General features: G+C 29.8%; 1 protein-coding gene across 1 annotated transcript; it reads left to right on the forward strand.

The window, feature by feature from the left end:
- Nucleotides 1-18,035: 18,035 nt before the first annotated feature.
- Nucleotides 18,036-20,316, forward strand: LOC112287996 (uncharacterized). The gene is made up of 5 exons (XM_024531716.3): nt 18,036-18,121; nt 18,397-18,411; nt 18,498-18,826; nt 19,137-19,209; nt 19,524-20,316. The coding sequence occupies exons 3-5, from the start codon at nt 18,593-18,595 to the stop codon at nt 19,688-19,690; spliced, it is 474 nt and encodes a 157-aa protein (XP_024387484.1). The 5' UTR covers nt 18,036-18,121; nt 18,397-18,411; nt 18,498-18,592; the 3' UTR covers nt 19,691-20,316.
- Nucleotides 20,317-23,798: the final 3,482 nt, after the last annotated feature.

A 23,798-nucleotide genomic window follows, 5' to 3' on the forward strand; every position in this document is an offset into this window, starting at 1 on the left:
TAAAACCTTCAATACAAAAAATTTTGTAATAGAAAAAAACCAAAGCAGCTAAGATGGATGCCTAAACAACATTCTAACTTATATCACAAGAAAATAGAATCTTACATTTATCACATCCATCACTATAAAGAATGTCCTAAAAAATAACAATGAACTTATTAAAATTTAAGGTAGCTGACAAAGATACCATAGCTATAAAATTCTTCATAGAAATGTAGAGCACAATCAAATAAGATCTCATCAACTACTTCAATTTGTCTTTTGGATAAGAATTGCTTCACAGAACTTTTAAGTAAGGCTTATTCAACTTAATATCCAAATATAATTCACTTATCAACATTTGCAACTACAAATCAATTATTGTACTCTTCTCAATATTCAAACTAATTACAAAAATTCTAGCCAATCGCCCCTAACTGGTCCTATTAAGTTATATCCACCTTACATAGATAAGCTTTATTAAAGATAGATATATCTTCAACTATAGATTTTTGCCACAAGTCTCAATCTATTGGGCTTAAGAAAACAACTAAGATTCAATTATCTTTTTCTTTGATTTTACAAAGACATACAATTGGATCAACTCGACATTCTTGTAATAAATCATGATCAAACTTGGTTTTTTTAACAAATGGACAAAGTGGATTGCTATAATTTATGAATAATTTTAATTTATAATCTTTATTAATAATAACAAGACTAATATATTTATTTTGCAATTGAAATAAGACCAAACTATTTCAAAAATTTAAGTTCGTTCTATTCCACAACAATATAAAATCTCATTATAAAATAGGATAAAATAGACCAGAATAGAAGTGAATGGAATTAAATAGAGTAGGACATGAAAGGAAAATTGAATAAATAGAAATATAATAGAACAAAATTGAAAAAAAGGATGTAAAATCAAATTTTATTAAAAAAAAAGGGTTTGAAGCTATACTTAACTAGATGCCCAGAAGGCCTTAGCTTCTCTTATTTATACCTTGTTTTACCACCCTAGACTTTCTAAAATATTTTTAAGTGGTGGATTCCACCTTGATAACTTTCCTAAGTCTTTTCTACAATGTTCTATGGTAGGCCACACCTAAATAACCACTTTAAATTCTTTTTAGAATGTTCCACAATGGATCCTATCTGGTCCACTAACCTAATTCCAATTCTAGAATCTTCCATGGTTCTAACTATCTATATAATTATCTTATTAATACCCTGTTATAATAATACTTTATAAAATAAGAGTATTCTCTAATACTATATCTCTACTTGATCATCTTGAATGCATTATCATATATAATTAATGATCTAAGATATGAAATAGAAGGCTTATAATTTCTAAAAATTACTATAGTGAAAGACAAATATTTTGTAGATGACATTGCTTTATATCTTTGCAACACTCTAAAATACTTCCAATGTACTTTTGAGGTTTTGGAACTCTATTATCTACTTTCATATTTTTTTTATTAATTGCAACAAAATATGTACATTAAAGATCAATAATAATTCAAGACTATGGTAGTGAGAAAGAAAAGAAGGATCTCATCTAACTCACTTATGACACATCCACAAAATACCATAGATTTACTTCTAAAAATAAAATTATATAATTAACCAAAGACAAACTACTCATGCAACAAATTTGAAAGACATGGATAAATTACATATTTAGTTAAACCAAATTTTGATACATATAGTATTAAAAATATGACAATAATCTTCAAAAATGAACAATTCCACAAAAAGGTTGCCATATGTTGAGTAAGATAAATTATAATTTAAGTAGAAATAGAAGCATGGATGGAACTTCAAAAATTTAGAGATTGTAAGATGCTTAAATAATATGTATCAATCATATGAATCTTAAAAAATTAAAAGTTCAATATATTATTATATCACTTGAAAAGATTATAGAATCATTCAAAGTTGATATAATATTTAATTAAAATAGCTATTTTCAAAGACTGTAAGACTAAAAAGACTTGAAATAAGACCAAAGACTAAAAAAGCATTGATAAGAATGAAGGAGGCTTCATTTTTTTCTCTATACATACTACCTAATTAAAAGCTATGTAACAAAGTTCTATAAGACTTGTGACACATCTTGAAATTGTGAGAAACATGTTTTAACTTGTAAGACAAGTTTTTTATATGTGTGTAATATAGTTAGCTTATTTCACAAGCTACCAATATGTGTGACATGTGGTTAACTTGTTGATTAAATTTCTAACTTATTAATTAACTACAAATACATGTAAAGTCAGAGTCACATCTATAAAGCTTTTAAAAAACATTTCTATAAGACATTATTTAATTAATCTAATTTTATTTACTTCTACATAATCATATAGGTAATTATTATAGTAAATATGTATGTTCTTGATATTATCCCTCTTTCTAAAGATGAGTTCCACGAGAAGTGGTCATAAATTGTTGATTTATTTGAAGATGCAATAAATTTGTCAAGGACAAGAACTCGATGAAAAACAATTCAGACAAGCGAGCCTTCACTCAAAGAGAGGTAACAAAATATATATAAACAAGTATATATATTGAAATAGAAACTGAAATGGCTATTGACAAAAGACAAGAAAACTAGAGACCCTTGAAACTAGACTAGAAGCAAGAAAGGAGTTGACAAGAGTGAAGAAGCCTTCACTCTTGTCTCTATATATACTATCTAACTAGGGGCTATGTGGCGACGTTCTATAGGACCTCCAATATGTGTTGACTTTGTAGGACACATGCCTTGACTTACAAGGCAAGTTTTTCTACGTGTGGGCCACATAGTTAGCTTGATCTTCAAGTTAACAACATGTGTGGCACATGGCCAACTTGTTGACCACGTTTCTAATCCAAAAAGTCAATTAAAGACACCTATGAAGTCAAAGTAGCATCTAAGAAGTTTCTAGGAAGCTTCTATATTAAATATTATAGAATTAACTTACTTTTATCTACTTTTACTTACTTCTACCTATTTCTATATGTAATTATTAGCTTACATGATTATGGCCGTGACATTACCCCCCCTTCTAGAGACGAGTTCCACAAAGAGCGGTCATCATATGTTGAAAAAATCTATGATGCGACGAATTGTATTTGCCACATACTCTGATCTCTGTTCTCTTCGAAGATGATTGATAGGGCCTCTCAACCATCGGTAGTGTCCCATACCAGGGCGGGAAGACCACCCAGTTATTTGATCATTGTTGAGGCCTTCGTAACTTCCTTCGAATAGAATATTCAGAACACCATCAGGAGTTGTTCCTACCTCTAGCAAAATCACCAAACATCGGGAATCCCTTCCCAAATCGTGATACCAAACGCGTTGTATCTCACCATCTATTCGAGGAAGAACATGTCGTTCTTGAAGATCTTCATCTCGATTGCATCGTCTTGAAGGTTGTGACAATCGTAATGTCTCGTCTAGCAGGTCAGCAAACAAAGGTTCTTGAGTTGAATCCGCTGGTTGTTGGCTCTCCATCTAATTAGCGTCACAAATGCAAAGAAGTTACAAACAAGGATAGGAAATTGAATGTTATCTTGCCTCAATCTTGTCTCTTTTATAAGAGAGATTTTCAACTTGATTTTGATGGATGTCGTTGATGAAAAACTTTGACTTTAGCTGATGCATTTGCTAGATTCATGGATGGCTCCCATGAGCATTCACTAATATCATATCCGCGCCAATGAACAAGATATTCCAGCTTATTTCGGCGTCGCCTTGAGTCTAATATCTCTTCCACCTCAAATTCTTCATTATTATCTACTTCTATAAGAGGCGGTGGCATTTGTCTTCTTCTTTGTATATCCACTGTCTTATATGGTTCAAGAAGAGACACGTGGAATACAGGATGGATCTTCATTGACTCCGGTAGATGTAACCGATATGCAACTGGGTTGATCTGTTCAGAAACAGAAAAGGGGCCAAGCCTACGATAGTCCAACTTGTCACAAGGTCGAGTAGTCTTGATATTGCGACGAAGTAGCCATACCTTATCACCCGCGTTGATTTGTGGTTGCTCCTTACGATATAGATCTGCGTTTATTTTTTGTCGTTCTTGAGCTTCCTTCAATTGCGTCTTCATTATTGCATGTAACTCTGACAACTGATTTGCCATATCTTTTGCTGCAGGAATATCAACTTTTGAAAAATCAAAAGTATCAAGTCGTGGATGATAGCCATAATTGGCAAAGAAAGGTGTTTGTTGCGTGGAAGAATGTACCGTATTATTATAAGCAAACTCTGCCAATGGCAGAAGGATTGTCCAATCATCTTGTTGGTAGTTGATAGTACACCTTAAATATTGCTCCAAGACTTGGTTTACGCGCTCTGTTTGTCCATCATTTTGAGGATGGAAAGCCGAAGATAGCTTTATGTCCACTTTTAAAATCTTGAAAAGGGTCTTCCAAAATCTTGACACAAATTGAGTTCTCCTATCTGATATGATATCTTTAGGTAATCCATGATAGCGATAGATATTATCAATGAAAAGCTTAGCTGTTTCTTCACCTGTGATAGATTTTGTACATGGCACAAAATGTGCCATCTTGGTGAAACGATCTACTATCACAAATATAGAATCATAAGATCTTGAGTTTGGAAGATCTGTGATGAAATCCATAGAAACAGAAGACCATGGTTGTTCTAGGATAGGTAATGGCTGAAGAAGTCCGTAAGGTCGATGACGAGGAATTTTTGATCTTGAACAAATATCACATGATTGTACAAAGTCTTTGACTGACTTCCACATTTGTGGCCACCAAAAATCTCTTGATATGAGTTCCAAAGTCTTATTATATCCAAAGTGCCCTGCTGCTGGAAAGTCATGACATGCTTGAAGAACACGTAAACGTGCTTCTCCTTCTGGAACATATAGGCGTCCTTCAAAATATAATAGATTATTCTTGAACTCAAACTTAGAAGGATCATGAGACTTGGAAGAATTATTCTCGATATCATAAACAAGAGGGTCTGAGGACATACTGGACTGGATTTGCTTGAGAAAAGTTGAATCAACCGTCAATGTTGATTTCATTGCTCGGAGATGAAATTGCTCCGGTTTCAAGAGGACCGTTCTTTGTTGCTCAAAAGGTGCATCTCCTTCTTTTGGTGCAAAATAAGAATGTCTAGATAGGGCATCAGACAAACCTTGTTGTTTTCTTGGCCGATAAGTGATAATGAACTCGAATCTTGACAAAGACATACTCCAACGAGCTTGACGACGATTCAACATGCGTGCTGACATGAAATACTCGAGGTTCTTATGATCTGTATACACAGTGACTGGACTAGAAGCGCCTTCTAGATAATGACGCCATTCTTGAAAGGAATCCACGATCGCAAGAAGTTCTTTATCGTGGATCTCATAATTGAGCTCGGCTGCTGAGAATTTTCTTGAATGAAAAGCTATCGGATGAAGTTTGTCATCTTATCCCATTTGTGATAAAACTGCACCCAAGGCAAAATCTGATGCATCAGTTTCCATAAAAAATGCCTTGAAAAAGTCAACACGATATAAGACTGGTGCAGAGACAAACGATGTCTTCAAGGCTTCAAATGCTGCTTCCGCTTCTTGATTCCATTGGAATTTATCTTTACTAGTCAAGCGTGTAAGTGGAGCTGCAACTCGTGAGAAATCTTTGATGAAGATCCGATAGTAATTGGCAAATCCCAAGAAACATTGGATATCTCTTACTGTCCTTGGAATCTTCCAATCCATGATTGTTTGGACTTTCTTAGAATCCATCATGAGACCATCATTTGAAATGATGTATTTTAAAAAGTCAACTTGAGTAGTGTGAAATACACACTTTTCCATCTTGGCGTACAATCCTGCATCTCTAAGTTTTTGTAATACTTGACGAACATGTATTTCATGTTCTTCAATGTTCTTAGAATAGATCAGGATATCGTCTACATAGCAGACGACAAAATTGTCTAAGAATTCACGAAATACATCATTCATGAGATGTTGAAAAGCAGCTAGTGCATTCGTGAGTCCAAAGGGCATGACATTATATTCGAAATGTCCATACCTGGTTCGAAACGCAGTCTTCCATTCATCTCCTTCTTTGATCCGTACTAGATTATATGCTCCACTTAGATCTATTTTTGTATAGATCTTAGCTTGATTCAACTGGTCAAGGAGTCCTGATATCAAAGGTAATGGATACCTGTTCTTGATTGTGATCTTGTTGAGTCCTTGATAATCAACACACATTCGTAAAGATCCATCTTTTTTCTTTACGAATAGAATTGGAGCTCCTGCTGGAGATTTTGAATGGCGTATGAAATTCTTCGCTAAATTCTCGTCAATATATGTCTTGAGTTCAGCCATTTCATCTTGCGATAAACTGTAAATTGGTCCAAATGGTGGCTGAGTTCCTTCCTTGAGGTCGATTGAACAATCATATGGACGATGCTCAGGAAGAATATCTGCATTCTTTTTCTCAAAAACGTCTTGATACTCCTGATATTGACTTGGAATGCCACTTGAAGTCTTTACGTTTTCAGAAATAAGTGCAGCATAAATAGCAAAAGTTGATCCTTCTTTTGCTGCGTGTATAAATGCTTTTGTACCTATCAGTACGGGTTTTACTATTCTAGACTTATAATTTTTTACTTGGTTGGTAGAACTATTAATAACGCTTTGAGAAAAGTCAAGTTTACACGAATTCCAATCTATTCGAGGGTTATATTTTTCTAGCCAGGATAAACCTAAAATAACTGGATTGGACGGGGATTTAATTATGTTAAAAGCTATGTAGCTATCATGACCGTCTATTGTTACTTTTATAGGATGAGTTTCATGAGTGACATCTCCAGAAGACAAGAGACGACCATCTATGACTTCTACATGTACTGGTTTAGGTTTCTGTACAAAGGGTATTTTACGACTTTTAACAAATTGTTCATCTAAAAAACATGCTGAGGCTCCCAAATCTAATAGAGCAGAGGCTTTGTAATTCTTAGGTCCTAAATATAAGTCTATTATAAAACAAGGAGAGGGTTCTGAGGAGAGGATAGGACCTTCATTAGGAATTGTACAAGGTTCCAGCTGCACGGTCCCTATTGTAGCTGGACGAATCTGTTTTCCGACATGTTGTCTTCTTTGACCGTCGTACCCCTCATTTTATAGTTGCGTCATTTCTTTGGACAATGTTGAGCAGTGTGCTTAGGTTCTCCGCAATATAAACATAATCCTTCTTGACGACGATGAATCTTTTCTTGCTCAGTTAGGGGTTTAAAACGTAGCGCGTCAATTTGCATGTCTTCTACTTTCGAATGTACGTTTGGCAAAGATGTTGATGTTGCCATTGAGTAATAACGTTGAGGTTCCCGTGAATGATTCTCGGATCGAAATTTGAAAAGTCGATTATTACATTTTATTGCAAAATCGATTGCTTGACTCAAAGTTTGAGGATCAGGTAAGTTGAGCATCAATTTCTTTACTTCGTATTACAATCCATAAAGAAATTGACTGATGAGTGCAGCATCATCCCACTTGATGTCAATTGCAAGTTGTCAAAATTGTGAAGCATACACTATTACTGAGCAATTTCCTTGTCGCAGAATTCGGATCTTATTTGTTGCAACACGAGTTGCATCGTGTTCACCATACATAGATCGAAATTCCACCAAAAAAGCTTCCAAATTGTCCAATATTAGATTTCGTTGTTCAAAAAAAGATGAAAACCACGATAATGCAGAACAAGAAAGTAGAGTGTTAATAAACCTGACTTGTGATCCTAGAGTTGGATAGCTTTGCGGTTGAAGTTCAATTGCCAATTGTACTTGATTGATGAACCCTCGAAACTTTGATCTCGTACCATCAAATTTCTCGGGTAAGGCAATTCTTGGTTCTCTAGTGCTTACAGGGTATTGTACAATTGGAGAAGGAACGTGATTTGTTGTAGATGTTGAAGCAGCTCCGATCATCTCTATATCCCCACTTTCTGCCATTCTTGTTCTTTCCTGTGTTGGTGAATTGAGTTGATGCATCGCAAGCATTAACTCCCTCATTTGCTCTTGCATTTGTGCCATTGCACTCTTCATTTCAACAAGCTCTGCCATAATAATACTAAGAAGAAAAATTTGTTTGATACTGCTCAAGACAAAAGAAAAGAAAGACTTGATAACAAAGAAGATATTAAGAACAATATCAGTTTAGAAGTGGGTAATCCGCAAACTTCCAATACACTAATGTCTTGTCCAGAGAAAAGGGTAATCCACTCTTACTGAAGAAAAAACAAAGCTCTGATATTGTAAATGTACTCTTGTCAATCTGTCAAGGACAAGAACTCGATGAAAAACAATTCAGACAAGCGAGCCTTCACTCAAAGAGAGGTAACAAAATATATATAAACAAGTATATATATTGAAATAGAAACTGAAATGGCTATTGACAAAAGACAAGAAAACTAGAGACCCTTGAAACTAGACTAGAAGCAAGAAAGGAGTTGACAAGAGTGAAGAAGCCTTCACTCTTGTCTCTATATATACTATCTAACTAGGGGCTATGTGGCGACGTTCTATAGGACCTCCAATATGTGTTGACTTTGTAGGACACATGCCTTGACTTACAAGGCAAGTTTTTCTACGTGTGGGCCACATAGTTAGCTTGATCTTCAAGTTAACAACATGTGTGGCACATGGCCAACTTGTTGACCACGTTTCTAATCCAAAAAGTCAATTAAAGACACCTATGAAGTCAAAGTAGCATCTAAGAAGTTTCTAGGAAGCTTCTATATTAAATATTATAGAATTAACTTACTTTTATCTACTTTTACTTACTTCTACCTATTTCTATATGTAATTATTAGCTTACATGATTATGGCCGTAACAAAATTAGATTTGATATATGCTTTGATCTTTATTATCTTTGAAAGTAATTGATAGGTCATCTTGCTCATTGATTATGTTTCATTCCAAGGGAAGAAAATCATTCCATTATTTGATTGTTATTGAAGCCTTTGTAACTTCTTTCAAACAATACATTCATAAGACCATTAAGAATCGTTCCTACTTTCAATAAAATCACCAAACATTAGAAGTCTCTTCAAAGGTTGTGATATTAAATACATTATATCTTACCATTTATTCAAAAAAGAACATTTCATTTTTGAGGATCTTCATCTTGATTACAATATCTTGAAAGTTATGACAATTATAATGTCTTATTTGATAAGTCTATAAACAATAGCTTTTATATTTAATTTTTTGGTTATTGATTCTTTATTATTTTAGCACCAAAAATATATAAAAATTACAAATAATGATAGAAAGTAGAATATTATCTTCGTAAGATCTTGCAAAGACTTGTTATTCTTCATATTAATTTTGATGAATGTTATTAATAAACAACTTCAATTTTCTTTGCTTTAATTGTAAGTTTTTTTTATTAGCCTTTAAGTATATTTATTAATATCATACATGTACCAATCAAAAAGATATTTCAATCTATTTTGGTATTGCTTTTAATCTAGGATTTTTATAAAATTGAACTTTTCATTATTATTTTTTTTTATAGAAAGAGGTAGTATTTGTTTTCTTTTCAAGATATTCATTGTCTTATATGGCTAAAAAAACATACGTAAAGTATAAGATGGATCTTCATAGAGTCCAATAGATATAATCAAACTTTGATCTTGAGCCATCAAGCTTCTTAGGTAGTGCAATCCTTGGTTTTCTAATATTAAAAAAATATTCAATTATAGAAGAAGGGACATGATTTGTTACAGATATTAAAGCAGCTCCAATCATCTCTATATCTTTATTCCTTGCCATTGTTGTTGCTCTATGTGGCAGTAAATTGAGTTGATGCATTGCAATTATTAACTCCTTCAATTGCTCTTGTATTTGTGCCATGACACTCTTCATTTCAAAAAGCTTTGCCATGATAACACTTAGAGAAGGAAAGATATCTAATATTGCTCAAAATAAATAGAAAAGAAGACTTAAAAACAAAGAAAAAAATACTAAGGACAATATCAATTTAGAAGACGATAATCTAAAACTCTTAATATATTTAATTCTTATCAAGAAAAATAGATAGTCTACTCTTAATCAAGAAAAAAAAAGCATTGATATTATAAATATATTTCTTGTCAATCTATCAAGGATAAGAATTCAATGAAAGTAAATAAAAAAGTTAGAATTTCTTGAAGAAATATGAAAAAATAATAATAGAGAAGTATATATATTAAAAAAATTTGAATGACTATTGCCAAAAGACAAAGAAATTAGAAATTCTTAAAATTAGATTAGAAATAAGAAAGAAGTTGACAAGATTAAAGAAGGCTTTTTTCTTGCTTCTATATATATTATCTACCTAGGATCTATGTGGCGACATTCTATAAGACCTCCAAAAATATGTTGAATTTACATGACATGTATCTTAACGTGGAAGGTAAGTTTTCTATATGGACACCACATAGTTAGCTTGTTCTATAAGCTACCAACACATGTGATACGTGATTAGCTTGTCAATCAAGTTTCTAACCTACCAATCAACTACAAACACATGTAAAGTTAAAACAGTGTCTAAGAAGCTTTTTCTAGAAGGTATTATGAAATTAATCCACTTTTATTTATTTCTACCTATTCATATTATCTAGGTAAGAATTACAGTAGATATATATTTGTGACACAAATTTGATTGAACTTGCTTGAAAAAAGTTAAATCAATATTCAATTTTGATTTTATTCAAAGATAAAAATACTTTGGCTTAATTAAAATTATTCTTTATTGATCAAAAGATGAATCTCTTTCTTTTGATTCACAATAAAAACATCTAAAAATTAATCTAATAAGCCTTATTGTTTTTTAATTCAATAAATAATCTTAAAATGAAATATTCAAAAAGATATGATGTAGTAAATTTGGCAACAATTCAAAATACATGTTGACATAAAGTGCTCAAGGTTCTTGTGATTCATATGCATATTGACTAGACTAGAAATGCCTCTTAGATAATGATGCCAAACCTAAAATAAATCCATGATTGCTAGAAGCTCTTTATCATAATTCTCATATTTAGACTTAATTATTGAATTTTTTTTGGAGTTGAAACCTACTAGGCGGAGCTTGTTATCTACTCCTATTTGTGATAATACCACTATTGTATTATGTGAAGTCTTGCTTGAAAATACACCATATACATGGCTGTGAAAGATAGAATGGAAATTGTAACAAAAAACTATGACTTTGTAAATCACTCAAAATCAATGTTCAAAAAATTCTTATCAAGTTTGTTTTCAAATTCTATTATTTCATCTACAAAAAAACCTTGAAGTTGCTATAGGTGCCCGATTTTGTACCTCAAGGTTTGATTTTGATCCAGGTTGATAACTAAACTTCTCAAGGTATCAAATTTTATTCTTTTGAATTAATTTTTATTAAAATTAACTCTTCACTTCTTTCTACATATATTCATATCTTTTATTTTTTTAATATACCTTTTTTTGCCTTATTTATGGCCTTACAAAGTATATAGAAATCTATTTTGCAAAAAGATAGTATTTACACCTTTAGTTTTATTTTGTTTTGGACTATTTTTTATTTTCTAAGATAATTTTTTACAATATTTGAAGTAAGATCTTCTATAATATAATAATTTTTTCACACTTTTCACATATTAGTCGTATTATATCATGACATTACACGTATATCAAAGTTTGATGCATTTATTTCCATAAAAAATGCCTTAAAGAAGTTCATGCAATACAAGATTGATGTAGAAAAAATGTTATCTTTAGGACTTCAAAAGATGCTTTAGTTTCTTTGTTCCACTCAAGTTTGACTTTATAAGTCAAACATATAAGAGATGCTACAACTTAAAAAAAATTCTTGGTAAAAATCTTCTAACGACTGATAAATTTTAAAAATTATTATGCATCTTTTATTGTTTTTGGGATCTTTCAATCCACGATAGTTTAGACCTTCTTAGGATCCATCAAAAGGCCATCATTTGTAATAATATATCCTAAAAAATCAACTTGAATAGTGTATAATATATACTTTTTTATTTTGACATATAATCTTCTATTTTTTAGTTTTTATAAGATATAAAAAAATATATAGTTCATGCTTTTTAATATTCTTAGAATAGATTAAGATATCATCTAGATATGAAATAACTAAGTAATCAAGAAACTCTCAAAAGACATCATTTTTTAAATATTGAAAAGCAATCAATATATTTATATGTCCAAAAGATATGACATTATGTTTGAAATATTCATACATCGTTCAAAACATAGATTTTTATTCATCTTCTTCTTTAATACATACCAAGTTGTATACTCTTCATAGATCTATTTCAATATAGACCTTTGTTTAATTGAGTTGATTTAAAAGTCTTGAAATCAAAAGTAAAAGTTATTTATTTCTTGATGGTGATCTTGTTGAATCCTTGATAGTCTACATACATTTATAGAGATCCATCTTTTTTATTTACAAATAAGATAAGAGCCCATTTTGGAGATTTAGAGAGGCATATGAAGTTCTTAGCCAAGTACTTTCTAACATATTTTTTAAGTATAGCTAACTCATTCTGTGATAGATTATGGATTGGTCTAAATAGTGGTTGAGCTCTATCTTAAAGATCAATGAAACAATCATAGGAGCGATTTTCTTAAAGAATATCTACATTTTTTCTTCAAAAAAATCTTGATAATCTTTGCATTGGCTTAAAATGCCATTTGAAATCTTTTTTCTTTTGAGAATAGATGTGGCATATATAGCAAAAATTGATCCTTCTTTTACAACATGCATAATAGTTTTTGCACCTACTAATAATAATTTGAATATATTAGACTAATGGATTTCTATCTAATTAATAGAATCTTGGATTAAACTATAAAAGAAATCAAAGATACAAAAAATCTAATCTAATTAAAGTTTATACTTTTTTAATTACAATAATCCTAAAATAAGTGGCTTAAAAAGAAATATAATCACATTAAATAATTCTAAGCTATTATAACTATTAGTTTTTATATCTAAAGAATTTATTTCATAGAAAACATCTCCAATAGACAATTAATAACCACCTATTATTTTTACATGTACAAATTTGGTTTTTTTAATTAAAGAAGTTTCTTATTTTTTGACAAAATCTTTGTCTATAAAATAAACTAAAGCTCTTAAATCTAATAAGGCTAAGCCTTTGTGATTTTTTTAATATTAAACAAACATCTATTGTGAAACAAGATGAAGAATTTGATGAGAGAATAGAGCCTTTACTAGGTATTGTATAAGATTTTAGTTGCACAATCTCTATTGTAGTTGAAAAAACTTATTTTTCAACAAATTGTCTTTTTTGGCAACTAAGCTTCTTATTTTGTGATTACATTGCTTCTTTGGACAATATTAAGTAATATATTTGGACTTTCTATAATATAAGTATAAATCTTTTTGACAATGACAAGTCTTTTCTTGCTCAAAAAGAGGTTGAAAACATACTATGTAAATTTGCACAAGCTTTGATTTGCATGAATAAGATTTCAAAAATTTAGAAGGTATTTCCATGGCTTGACTTGTACCTCTCTAATAAAATCTTTATTTATGATGTCTTTCAAAGAGTTGATTTTTACATGCAATAGCTTGAGCAATAAATTGCTTCAATGAGTTTGTTTTTATTTTTGTCAACAATAAATCTTTGACATTATCTTTCAATCCATATCAAAATTGATTGATAAGGGCTTTGTCATTCCAATCTATGTCACAAATAAGGTTTTGAAATTCAGCAACATATATAGTGGATGAACATCATCCTTGTCATAGAAATATAAGCTTGATCTCTACTACCCTTTTTGATGACTTTTTCCAAATGTAGTCATAAATACTTCTAAGAATGAGTTTAAATTATAGAATAATTTTGAATCTTTTTTTTATCAAGGATACAAATCAAAAAAATGTACTCTTAGAAAAAAGTGCTCTTATAAATCCAACTTGAATAAATCCATCAAAGTATTGAAAAAGAAATAACCTTAGATAGAACTTTACTTATTGTAAAAACCTTCAAAACTTTGATCTTGTTCTATCAAACTTCTTGTCCATACTTATCCTTGCTTCTCTTATACTTGTATTAGTAAGATTTTTAGGATTTAGTTGTGAACTTAATCTAATTTCTTCTCTTAATTACACAACTTTTTGGCACAAATTTTAAACTTTATTTTTGATTTCTTTCATGGACATAAGAGTAGTACTTCCATGATTCATTTTAGAAATATCCAAAATTTATATCTTAAGAGTATCATAAGAATAGTACTTCCATGATTCATTTTATATATATAATATATTCAAAATTTATATCATAAGAATAATGAAGCTTATGAAGATCTACAATAATTACAAATCTATTCTCACTTTCATAGAAAGTAACAATCATAATTTTTTCTTTCATAGAAAGTCAAACAAGTTCAAAAAGTTGTAGATTAATACATTCTTGTGTCACTTGAAAAAATTAAAGAATCACTCAAAGATGATATATTATTAAATTCAAATGGCTATTGCTAAAGACAAAAGACAAAAAAAGTCTTGAAACAAGATTAAGAATTAAAAAGATATTAACAAGAGTAAAAAAACCTTTACTCTTGCTTCCATATATATTATCTAACTAAAAACTACATAGCAACGTTCTATAGGACCTTCAATACATGTCCAAATTGTGTGACACATGTGTTAACTTACAAGACAAGTTTTTTATATGTGTGCCATATAGTTAGTTTTTTTTACAAACTACCAATACGTATAATACATGGCTAATTTTTTGTCCAAGTTTTTAATTTATCAATCAATTGTAAACACGTGTAAAGTCAAAATTGTATCTATAAAGCTTCTATAATACTTCTCCATAATATATTATCTAATTAATTTATTTTTATTTTATTCTATTTAATCATATAGGTAATTATTTGAATAATTATATATGTTCATGACAACAAGTTACAATAGAAACTACTTTCTTAATCATCTTAATATAAAAAAATATTCTATTTCGGCCGCTTACTTCTTAAGTGGAAGTTTCTTCTACTTACTAATTCCTTCCTATAAAAATTTCTTAATCACATATAAATGATATAAGTCCACAATAGGATTTGAATAATAAATCTTATGAGATCAATTGGAACCAAATCTCCACGACATGATCATACACATGCCTTGATTCTTTTCTTGACTCAAACATCAATAAAAACTCATCTACTCACAATTTGATTCCTTACAAACATGAGAGCTTACAACTCACATAACAATGATCAATTTGCAAGAGCACAAACAAAAGAGATATTTGCCTAAATCATGACATATTTGGAAGTCAATGGTCTTCCAATACAAAACAAAATGACTCCTTTATAAATAAGGACATAAATACTCTCTCCTTCTCTGCCACACAAACCAAGGACATAATCAACAACTGCAACCTTGTAAGACATGCTATCACCTTTGACTCAATTGTTAGGCCAAATCAGACACCACTCCAATATCACACACCTAAATAAACTTTGTACAATTGATGAGGGCACTTAAGCCGAGAAGTCTCAAGATCTTAAGCATCCTTGAACTTCTACCTCTGTAGTTTAAAAATCCTAAAAATTTACCAAGCATGTCTTATATCAAATGTAATTTTATCTTTTTTTATTAAATAAGCCGATTGGGCTTATTACAACATAATATCAACAAATAATAAAGCTTATGTAAGCTAAGTTAAAGAATTTAAAGCATACACAACAAAAGAGCCAAAATTAAATTTATTATTATTTTTGATAAAAATATTAATTTTAGTATAAAGAAAAAAAAGAAAAAAAAACAATAAAATTTGCATTGGAACGAAAAAGTGCATTAAATAAATTAATATTTGTAATAATGTAGGTTGTATTGAAATCTAATCCAAAGTTGACAAAGAAATTTTAAAAAGTGAAGAACTAGAAACTAGAAGAAAAGAATATGATGAAAAAATAATATGAGCAAATGACATTTATATCCAATAATTTTATCAATTGAAGTTTTAAATACCAAAAAATTTGTAAAATTTTTGTTTTGATTTTAGTAGAGATTGAAAAAAAATATATACTATAAAATTCTAATAATTATGATATTTTGGAATAAATTTGAATATATTAAAAATATTAAAACAAAATTCATTTAAAATTTAATTATATAATTATTTGAAGAACAAGAGAAGCAAAAAATTTAATTAATACAATAAAATTCATAATTAAATTTTAATAGAAGCAAATCAATAATGTAAAAAGTGAAAAAAATTAGCCAATGAATCAAAACACTTGCCAAATGAATGTGAACAAAGTAAAAATTTGTGAATTTAAATAATGGACTTGAATCTTGTATAATGTAAGAACTTCTTCAAGTAGCTATAAGAATGATTTTATAACTAAGAAATGCAAGAGGGCAATTTTTTGAAGAAAAATAAAAAAAAAAATAGTAATTGGTTGCATACTTAAAAGTATAAAATATATAGTGGCAACAATCTTGTACAATAAATTCTTAAATGTTTTGGTGTAGATGTTTTATGTTTTTTAGAAACAGATTTTTCTTTCATCAAAAGTTGTTTGATTTTTTAAAAATTTACTTGTTATTCAGAACATACAAGTTGCCAACAATTATATAATATCTAAGGAAATTCTTCTTCACAACAAAAATTTCACAAAATAAATAAATATTTCTACATAATCTGTACTTAAGTAGTAGACAAATGCATTTTGCTAGATAAGTAAAGATTAATCTGAATTAAATTTTACAAGTGCATATTTTTTTCAATTGTATAATATGTGCCTAAGAAGTTTCAATATTTCTTTTATTTCATATTTGCATCATATATTTCTTCTAATACATTTTTTTAAAATTAGTTATTTGATACTTTGTACTATATATATATATATATATATATACATATATATATATATAGTTATTTATTTATTTATTTAAATTTATTTTAGACATCTTTTATAAATTATAAGCTTAAAATTTAGTTGCTCATATTACATCAAATTTTATTTATAATAAAATATTAAGAACTTACTAGATGAATTAATATAAAGAATAGCTAAGTATTGTTACTGCCAAAGGTGTCTAATATTTTTTTATAATAAATTTAAATCTCACACATTCGATACTTGAATTTCATTATATAAAAAATATACCCAGTCTGTGTAAATAATTAAAAAATAATTAACAATTCAAATACATACAATTATTACAATATTATAAAATAAAAATATCCAAATATATATACATATATATGTACTTTTATAAATTAAAATATTTTAAATTAAAAATTAATCAACCATATAATTACTTTAAAAAATCTTTAAAATACTCAAAGGAAATAAATAATTTATCAACTATATAAATTCCAATAATCAATTAGCATTATACTGTCTACTAATAAATAAAAATATAATAAAAATTATAAAAGGTATTGTAAAATAATAATATATTATTTATTAAAATATTTTCTCTATTTTATACCATTTTTTAAAGAAAAAAAATAATATATCACTATAAAATATTTTACATTTGATAAAAGCATGAATGCTTTACTACTGTATCCGAATTCTAAAAAATATTTTTATACTATTTTTTTCCAACAATTTTCCACAATTTATCTAGAGTGGAGCTAATTTTACCACAATTTTTGCTACTGCCACCACAATCCTATAAAAATTTAATTCAAAATCTTTCTTCTACTTCTGCCACCACAACCATTTCTTCAAGGTGCAATAAATACAAAATTGAATAAATAAAATTCATTATTTATTATTTTTATCGAAACAAAACTCAAAAAATGTATTGAGAAGGTGACATGTAGTGGTAACATTAGCACTACCCTATATTTACCCAGTATTTAGTTCCGTATCGTGACGTACATAGAATAATTCAAACCTCGTCCCGGCTTCGTTCGAATTCCTCGTCGCCGATGGTCGAGCAGACGTCGACGGTGGCAAGCATGGTCCCCCTCACCCTCCTCAAGATTCCATGCGATTGTGATGCCTTCTGCCTCTCGTGTCTGCTCCCGTTCTGCTGCTCTCCGCCTTGCTGCTGCGTTTCTCGGCTCTGACACCTTCACGCTTGCAATTCCACAGCTCTCGATCAGGTAAGTGCCCGTATCTCGCATTCCCTTTCCGAATTTCGTTTGGTTTCACTTGGCGCCTGTGGAGGGTTACAATTAACTCGAGTGATGTTCTGCCTGAGTGAATGGTGTGTTTCGGGCAGGAGACTTGTTTGTTTCTGATAAAGAGTAAGAATTCGTGTCTTAGAGGAGTTGTACATGTTTGATGTGAGATTTTAAAGATATAGTCGATACAGTGGTCGTTCATGTGCGTTTGTGTTGCGCAGTCATCGTGTAAGATTTTCTCTGTTTGTGTCCAGGTGATTCGTGTGCAGGTGAGGAATGAGGAGGTGTCGTGAAATTTTTGAATGCGGAGTTGACGTTGATTCCTCCTAATTTCTGTGTGTGTTGTCAACTGCAGAGGTGTATTCAATAGAGAGAGGCGGTGAGAGAGATTCCAGTTTGGAAAGAAGCGCAAGCTTTAGGGGGAGAGTTTCGAAAGGACGAACCGTGAGGATGGCTGCAATGTTTTGCAGAAACATGAGAGGATTGTTCTATCTGGTCTCCGAAGGCTCCAATGGCCTTGCGGCCAGGTCCATTGTACATAATAATTTCTCTAATGTTGGAAGGAAGGATGATTTCCTAAATGGTCTTGACCTTGTCGAATTGAGCGACATGTCACGTGTTGGCTTTGTTAGGTTAATGAGAAACTCAAGTTTCGTTGACGAGCATGCAAAGAAGAAAACTGAGGTATGTGTTGAACTTCTACAGTTTCTCTCCGAAGACTATTCATGTCGCCCATGTATCGATGAAGTCGCCTCCAATGATTTTGTCTATTTTTCATCATCACTTTGAAAAATAGAGTGCATACGCGAAAAACAAATTTCACTATATGCTATTTGAGGGTATTGTTTCAAAGTTTTTGCACATAACTCGCTTATATGACGTGAGATTTATTTGGTGCCATGTTTTTAAGTTATGATTTCAGATATGTGGACAACTTCGTAGGAGATTGCACTTTGTGGTCCAGGTTTTTAACGTTCAACATTGGAGAATGTAGGATACTGAAGAGCATCCAGAGGACGCTATCGAGAGAGCAAGCCACGAGCTTTTCAAGCAGTCTAATGTAATTGGTAAGCAACTTGCTCTCGACATTGATCCAGACATTTGCACTTCTACCGCTTGATGGAATCTTTCGTATAGGATACTTTATGTTCGCTCGATTACCAAATTACTCTTGATATTTTTCTGTGCCAATGTCTGTTATGGATTTATACCCAAGTTTCTTGTCTTGCTTTTAATAATCATGTTTTAAAGTTGTTTGCTTCTCAAGTTAAAGAATGATCGGTTTGAGCTTGCAACTCCTTCAGGTTAGTGAATCGCTCTGACAATGCTTCACTTGGATTCCTTGTTTTGAGTCTCATTTTGTTTCGTATTTCTTGCACAGAACATCACGAGGAATCTCCCACAGAGGAGCCGTCGGCATATACAGTCAAAGACCACATTGCAGAGAATCCTGGCGCTGATGTTGCAAATGAGGTGTGGAGCGCGAAGGAACAAGATGGCACCAGCGTCTTCACCGATCACTCCGATAAAGAGTCGGCCGAATTATAGAGGATTTACTTGAATCTAAATTTAAAGGTACAAGCAGCCGTATCATCTTAGAAGTATTAATTGTGAAGATAGGCAGGAGTTCGGCAAGGTAATGCAGTATAAACATAGTCGATGCTACACATGCGACTTTTGTAAAGATTCTGAGACCTACTTGGAAGATGCTTGCATTCTGAGGGGGTAATGGATTGTTTTTGAGTACCAAGTGGTTACACACTCGGTTGTAAGCAGTTCAAAGATGGTTCTGTTGAGTTGACATCGAAAATCATGTTTCATTTTTATTTGTAAGGATAGCTCTTTTGGAAGAAAGAAATAGAAGGTTTACCTGAGCCTAGAGTATTTTCAAGAACTTGGAAGAAGCTGGGCATTCTGACATCATACGATGTAAATTACTACATGCGGAAGAAGAACCATACCTTTGTAGAAGTAGACATATGATGATGTGAAGGAAGCTCTTGGGGTTAAGGTATGCGCTTGATGTAGTCATAGTAAACTGAGCTATACGCTCGTGTAGTTCGCTTCTGTATTCAACAGAACGACTTTGCAGATTCTCTGAAGGCATCAGGTTTTGGGATGTCAACAATATTAACCTCTGTTGTACTGAAATACACGTGTGTTTTCATAACCAATGATGGATTGTCATGTCTTGCACGGATTCGGAACGAGGTGTTTTACAGATGCATCAGATCCGTGGAGGTTGCATTAAAGTTTGCGGCGTTCAGTTGGTGCTTCTTGTTGTTCTGCTCTTTCCTCAACCTCTGCTATACCGCATTTTCGACAGGTATGTGTTGGCTCAGAAACCATACCATTACCTTGAAATGAATTCGGTAAAGAACCCAGTGACTTCCGACTCAGCGTCCTAAATATTCTTATGAAAAACTTGTGATACATCGATCCCCGCAACTCTGTGTTTGTCCCTTCTATTTTTGGCGTCTGCAGCTTTCTATTAATATTGTCAGCGGAGAGATGCAGACTTGCGCCATGGAACAATGTCAAGCAATCCAGTAATCACACTTTCATTTTGATAAATTACATTACTTTATTACTAGTTCGTAATCTCTGTTCAAGGTGATTAGAAAAAATCGCTTCATAGTTAAACTTAGAATTTCTAATCAATAACAATTCCTGATAAAATTCAAAACTTTAGATAGTTAAAGTCCACTGTCATAAAAAACTCATATCCTTTTTAAAATATATTTTCGTAAAAGTCGTAAACTATATAAGTGTATTTTGCATTCAAGATATTATCTACAACATCCAGTTGACACTTATTTGTGTGTCAAGTAAACAAGTTCACAAATCAAAAGAAAAAAGTAAAAGCATTTTTACTTAATATCTGTATAAAAATGTTCCTAGTTATAGTAAAAATTAAAATTCTAGATTTTATCAAAATATTAATGAACAATTATATTATGGATTGCCGAAAATACAAAAGGAGAAATCTATTTGAATCAATTCTTTAATTTTCATAAACAAAGCCAAGCACTTTTTTAAAAAACGTATGAATATAATTTTACTTTCAAATTTATTCATTGTGTCAAGATATCAGATGTTATTTATTTATTTATTTATATATATATATATATATATATTTTAAAGAAAAAAAAGAAGTACAATGACTATGAAAAAGTTCAATATACTGATGGAATAGCGCTTTTTATACCTTCATTGCTGATTATAGACTTAACAAAAAGAACATTCCTCAAGCAAAAGTTTTATCAATTTAAATAAAACATAAATATAGAAGTCTAGGTAACATAATAAAAATTCATCATTTGTATATGATATGAACATTTAAAATACAATATTTTAACTTTTAGTTTAGTAAATATCATTTTTACATTTTAGTGTAAATAGAGTATATTTAATATTTTTGAAATTAAATTTAAGAAATCCCCAAAATTTGGCATACAAAATTAATTACAAGTAGTTATAATACATGAGTAAAATTTTAAAACTTTTGTGGATAGAAACCATTAATTAAAATATAATTTTTATTTTAAAACTTATAAAACTTATTTTAAGTTTATAATTGCATTATATTTGTTTTTATATTTTATCACCTTCATTTCTTGATTAATAAATCTTCAATTAACAAGTTGATTTTAAAAGCATTGTCTGCTATTAAGATTGATATTTTTAAATGATATTTATCTATATAATTAGATTTATTTATATATTAAAATTTATAATTTGTTTTGATGTGAGGTTAAATATTTATGATTAGCCTATTTTCTTGTGTGTTTGGTTTCTTTTGAATTTTAACAATATTTTAAAAAAATCAAAAATCAAAATGAGTATTAGGAAAATAAATTTCTGCAAAAATTCTAACTTTCTCATTGCATTAAAGATGATTTACATTATATAATTATAAATAGATTTAAAATGTCAGATTTAAGCAATATTATTAGTTATTTTAGATTTAGAGTTTTTTTATAAAAGATACAAAGATATCTTCAAAAAGGTGGTAGAAAAGTCATGAGATTTGGATTTATAATTTTAAAAAATATGATTTGCAATCTTTTTTTAGATTGCTTTAGTACAAATCCTATGAGATATGTTGATTAAAGTAATAGGTATTTATTTTATTTTATTTTATTTATTTCTATCTCTTGGTGCAAGAAAAAAATTATTATTATAAAACTTATAAGTATAAAATCTTTATGTATTATCTTTTTATTAATTATATTCAAAAAAAAATTCCAATGATATCTTAGAAGGATTTTTAAAATTCTATAAATAATTTATTTAAATATAAAACTTTTTCATTTTCCATGTTTTTGGTAGCATTGTACATTTTTTTTCTTATCATAGACTTTGTTAAAATGGAATTATTTTTGTTAATGCCTTAAATCTAGTAGTAATAATTGATTTTTATCTTATGCTTTTGTATCTATTTTTTTAATTAATTAATTAATTAATTTTTTGATATTCCACAAATTACAAGGATTGACTATTCTTTCCAATAACTTTGTAAAACATAATGAAAGGCATAAGTCTTTTTAGAGATTATCTATCTCTTAGAACATATGATCTCATAAAGTGGTAAAATCTTTAGAAGGTTCAATCTTAGATTCTCTTATTATATACCATGTGTTCTTATTTAAATAATATTTTTTTAAATTGAGATCATAGACTAATAATACAACACTTGAACTTCAAAACTTTATTAAAAATATTTAATATTCTTGGATTATATAACATGTAATTTAAATTCATAAATACGATTTTAAAAAATTATAAGTTTTGATCTATTTATTTTTAGGAAGTTAAGGAATTTTTTATCTTGTCATGTATTACAATTATCTTCTTTAAATTGTATTATTGGTGATAAGTAAAGAAACTATTAGTCCATCTCTTTACTTTTAGGCTTAACATTCCTTTTTTCAATTGGCCAAAGAAGTGTATTTAAATCATTAAGAAAGAAAGAAAGAATTAAGATCCATTGACTTATGAATAAAGTTTAATAGTATGTTACCTTGACAAAGTCCATCTTTATAATACAGTGTAATTGGTAGTCGTTGTTGGTGGCTTCTACTGTATATTCTTAGTATTTATTGTTGGCTCTACTTGACTAGATCTCTTCTTCTCTTTGGCTCCATTAAGACTCATCGCCTCTATTTCTTTATTGGCTTTTCTTGGCCTAATTACATCTAATTATTTTATATTTTAAAATCCCAACTCTACAACTCTACTTAAGAAAGTCTAATCTAATTTATTTATTTATTTAATTTTAATTTTATATATTCATTAAAAGATTTGATTTTAAAGATTTTATGTAGAAGCCCAAATGCTAATAAAAAACATCATTTGGATTGTAATTCTTATCTTATATATTTATTGGCCTTCTTCCACCAATTCTTATAATAGTTTGCAATGCAAGTATGCAAGGTTGTGCAAACCAAGTGATTGTAGACAATATTATTGGATTTTTTTATTACACACCTTTCTATTTCTATTCTCTTATGTCTTCATTGATGTGATTTCATTAAATATTAAATTTATTTGCATTGGCATTTTATTTTTCTTAGTTTTTTTTATTATTTTTTAATATATTTTTATTTAATTAAAGATATCTTAGTATTGTACTTCTTGTATTTGAACTCTTCTT

The sequence above is a fragment of the Physcomitrium patens genome, chromosome 10 (assembly GCF_059467195.1).
Source record: "Physcomitrium patens ecotype Gransden chromosome 10, ASM5946719v1, whole genome shotgun sequence".
Classification (NCBI taxonomy): domain Eukaryota; kingdom Viridiplantae; phylum Streptophyta; class Bryopsida; order Funariales; family Funariaceae; genus Physcomitrium; species Physcomitrium patens.

Excerpts from the sequence above, each read along its gene's own strand:
- LOC112287996 (XM_024531716.3), top strand. The coding sequence starts at position 18,593 with ATGGCTGCAATGTTTTGCAGAAACATGAGAGGATTGTTCTATCTGGTC. Across the intron at positions 18,827-19,136 it reads ATGCAAAGAAGAAAACTGAG|GATACTGAAGAGCATCCAGA; the intron begins GTATGTGTTGAA and ends TGGAGAATGTAG. Across the intron at positions 19,210-19,523 it reads CAAGCAGTCTAATGTAATTG|AACATCACGAGGAATCTCCC; the intron begins GTAAGCAACTTG and ends TTTCTTGCACAG.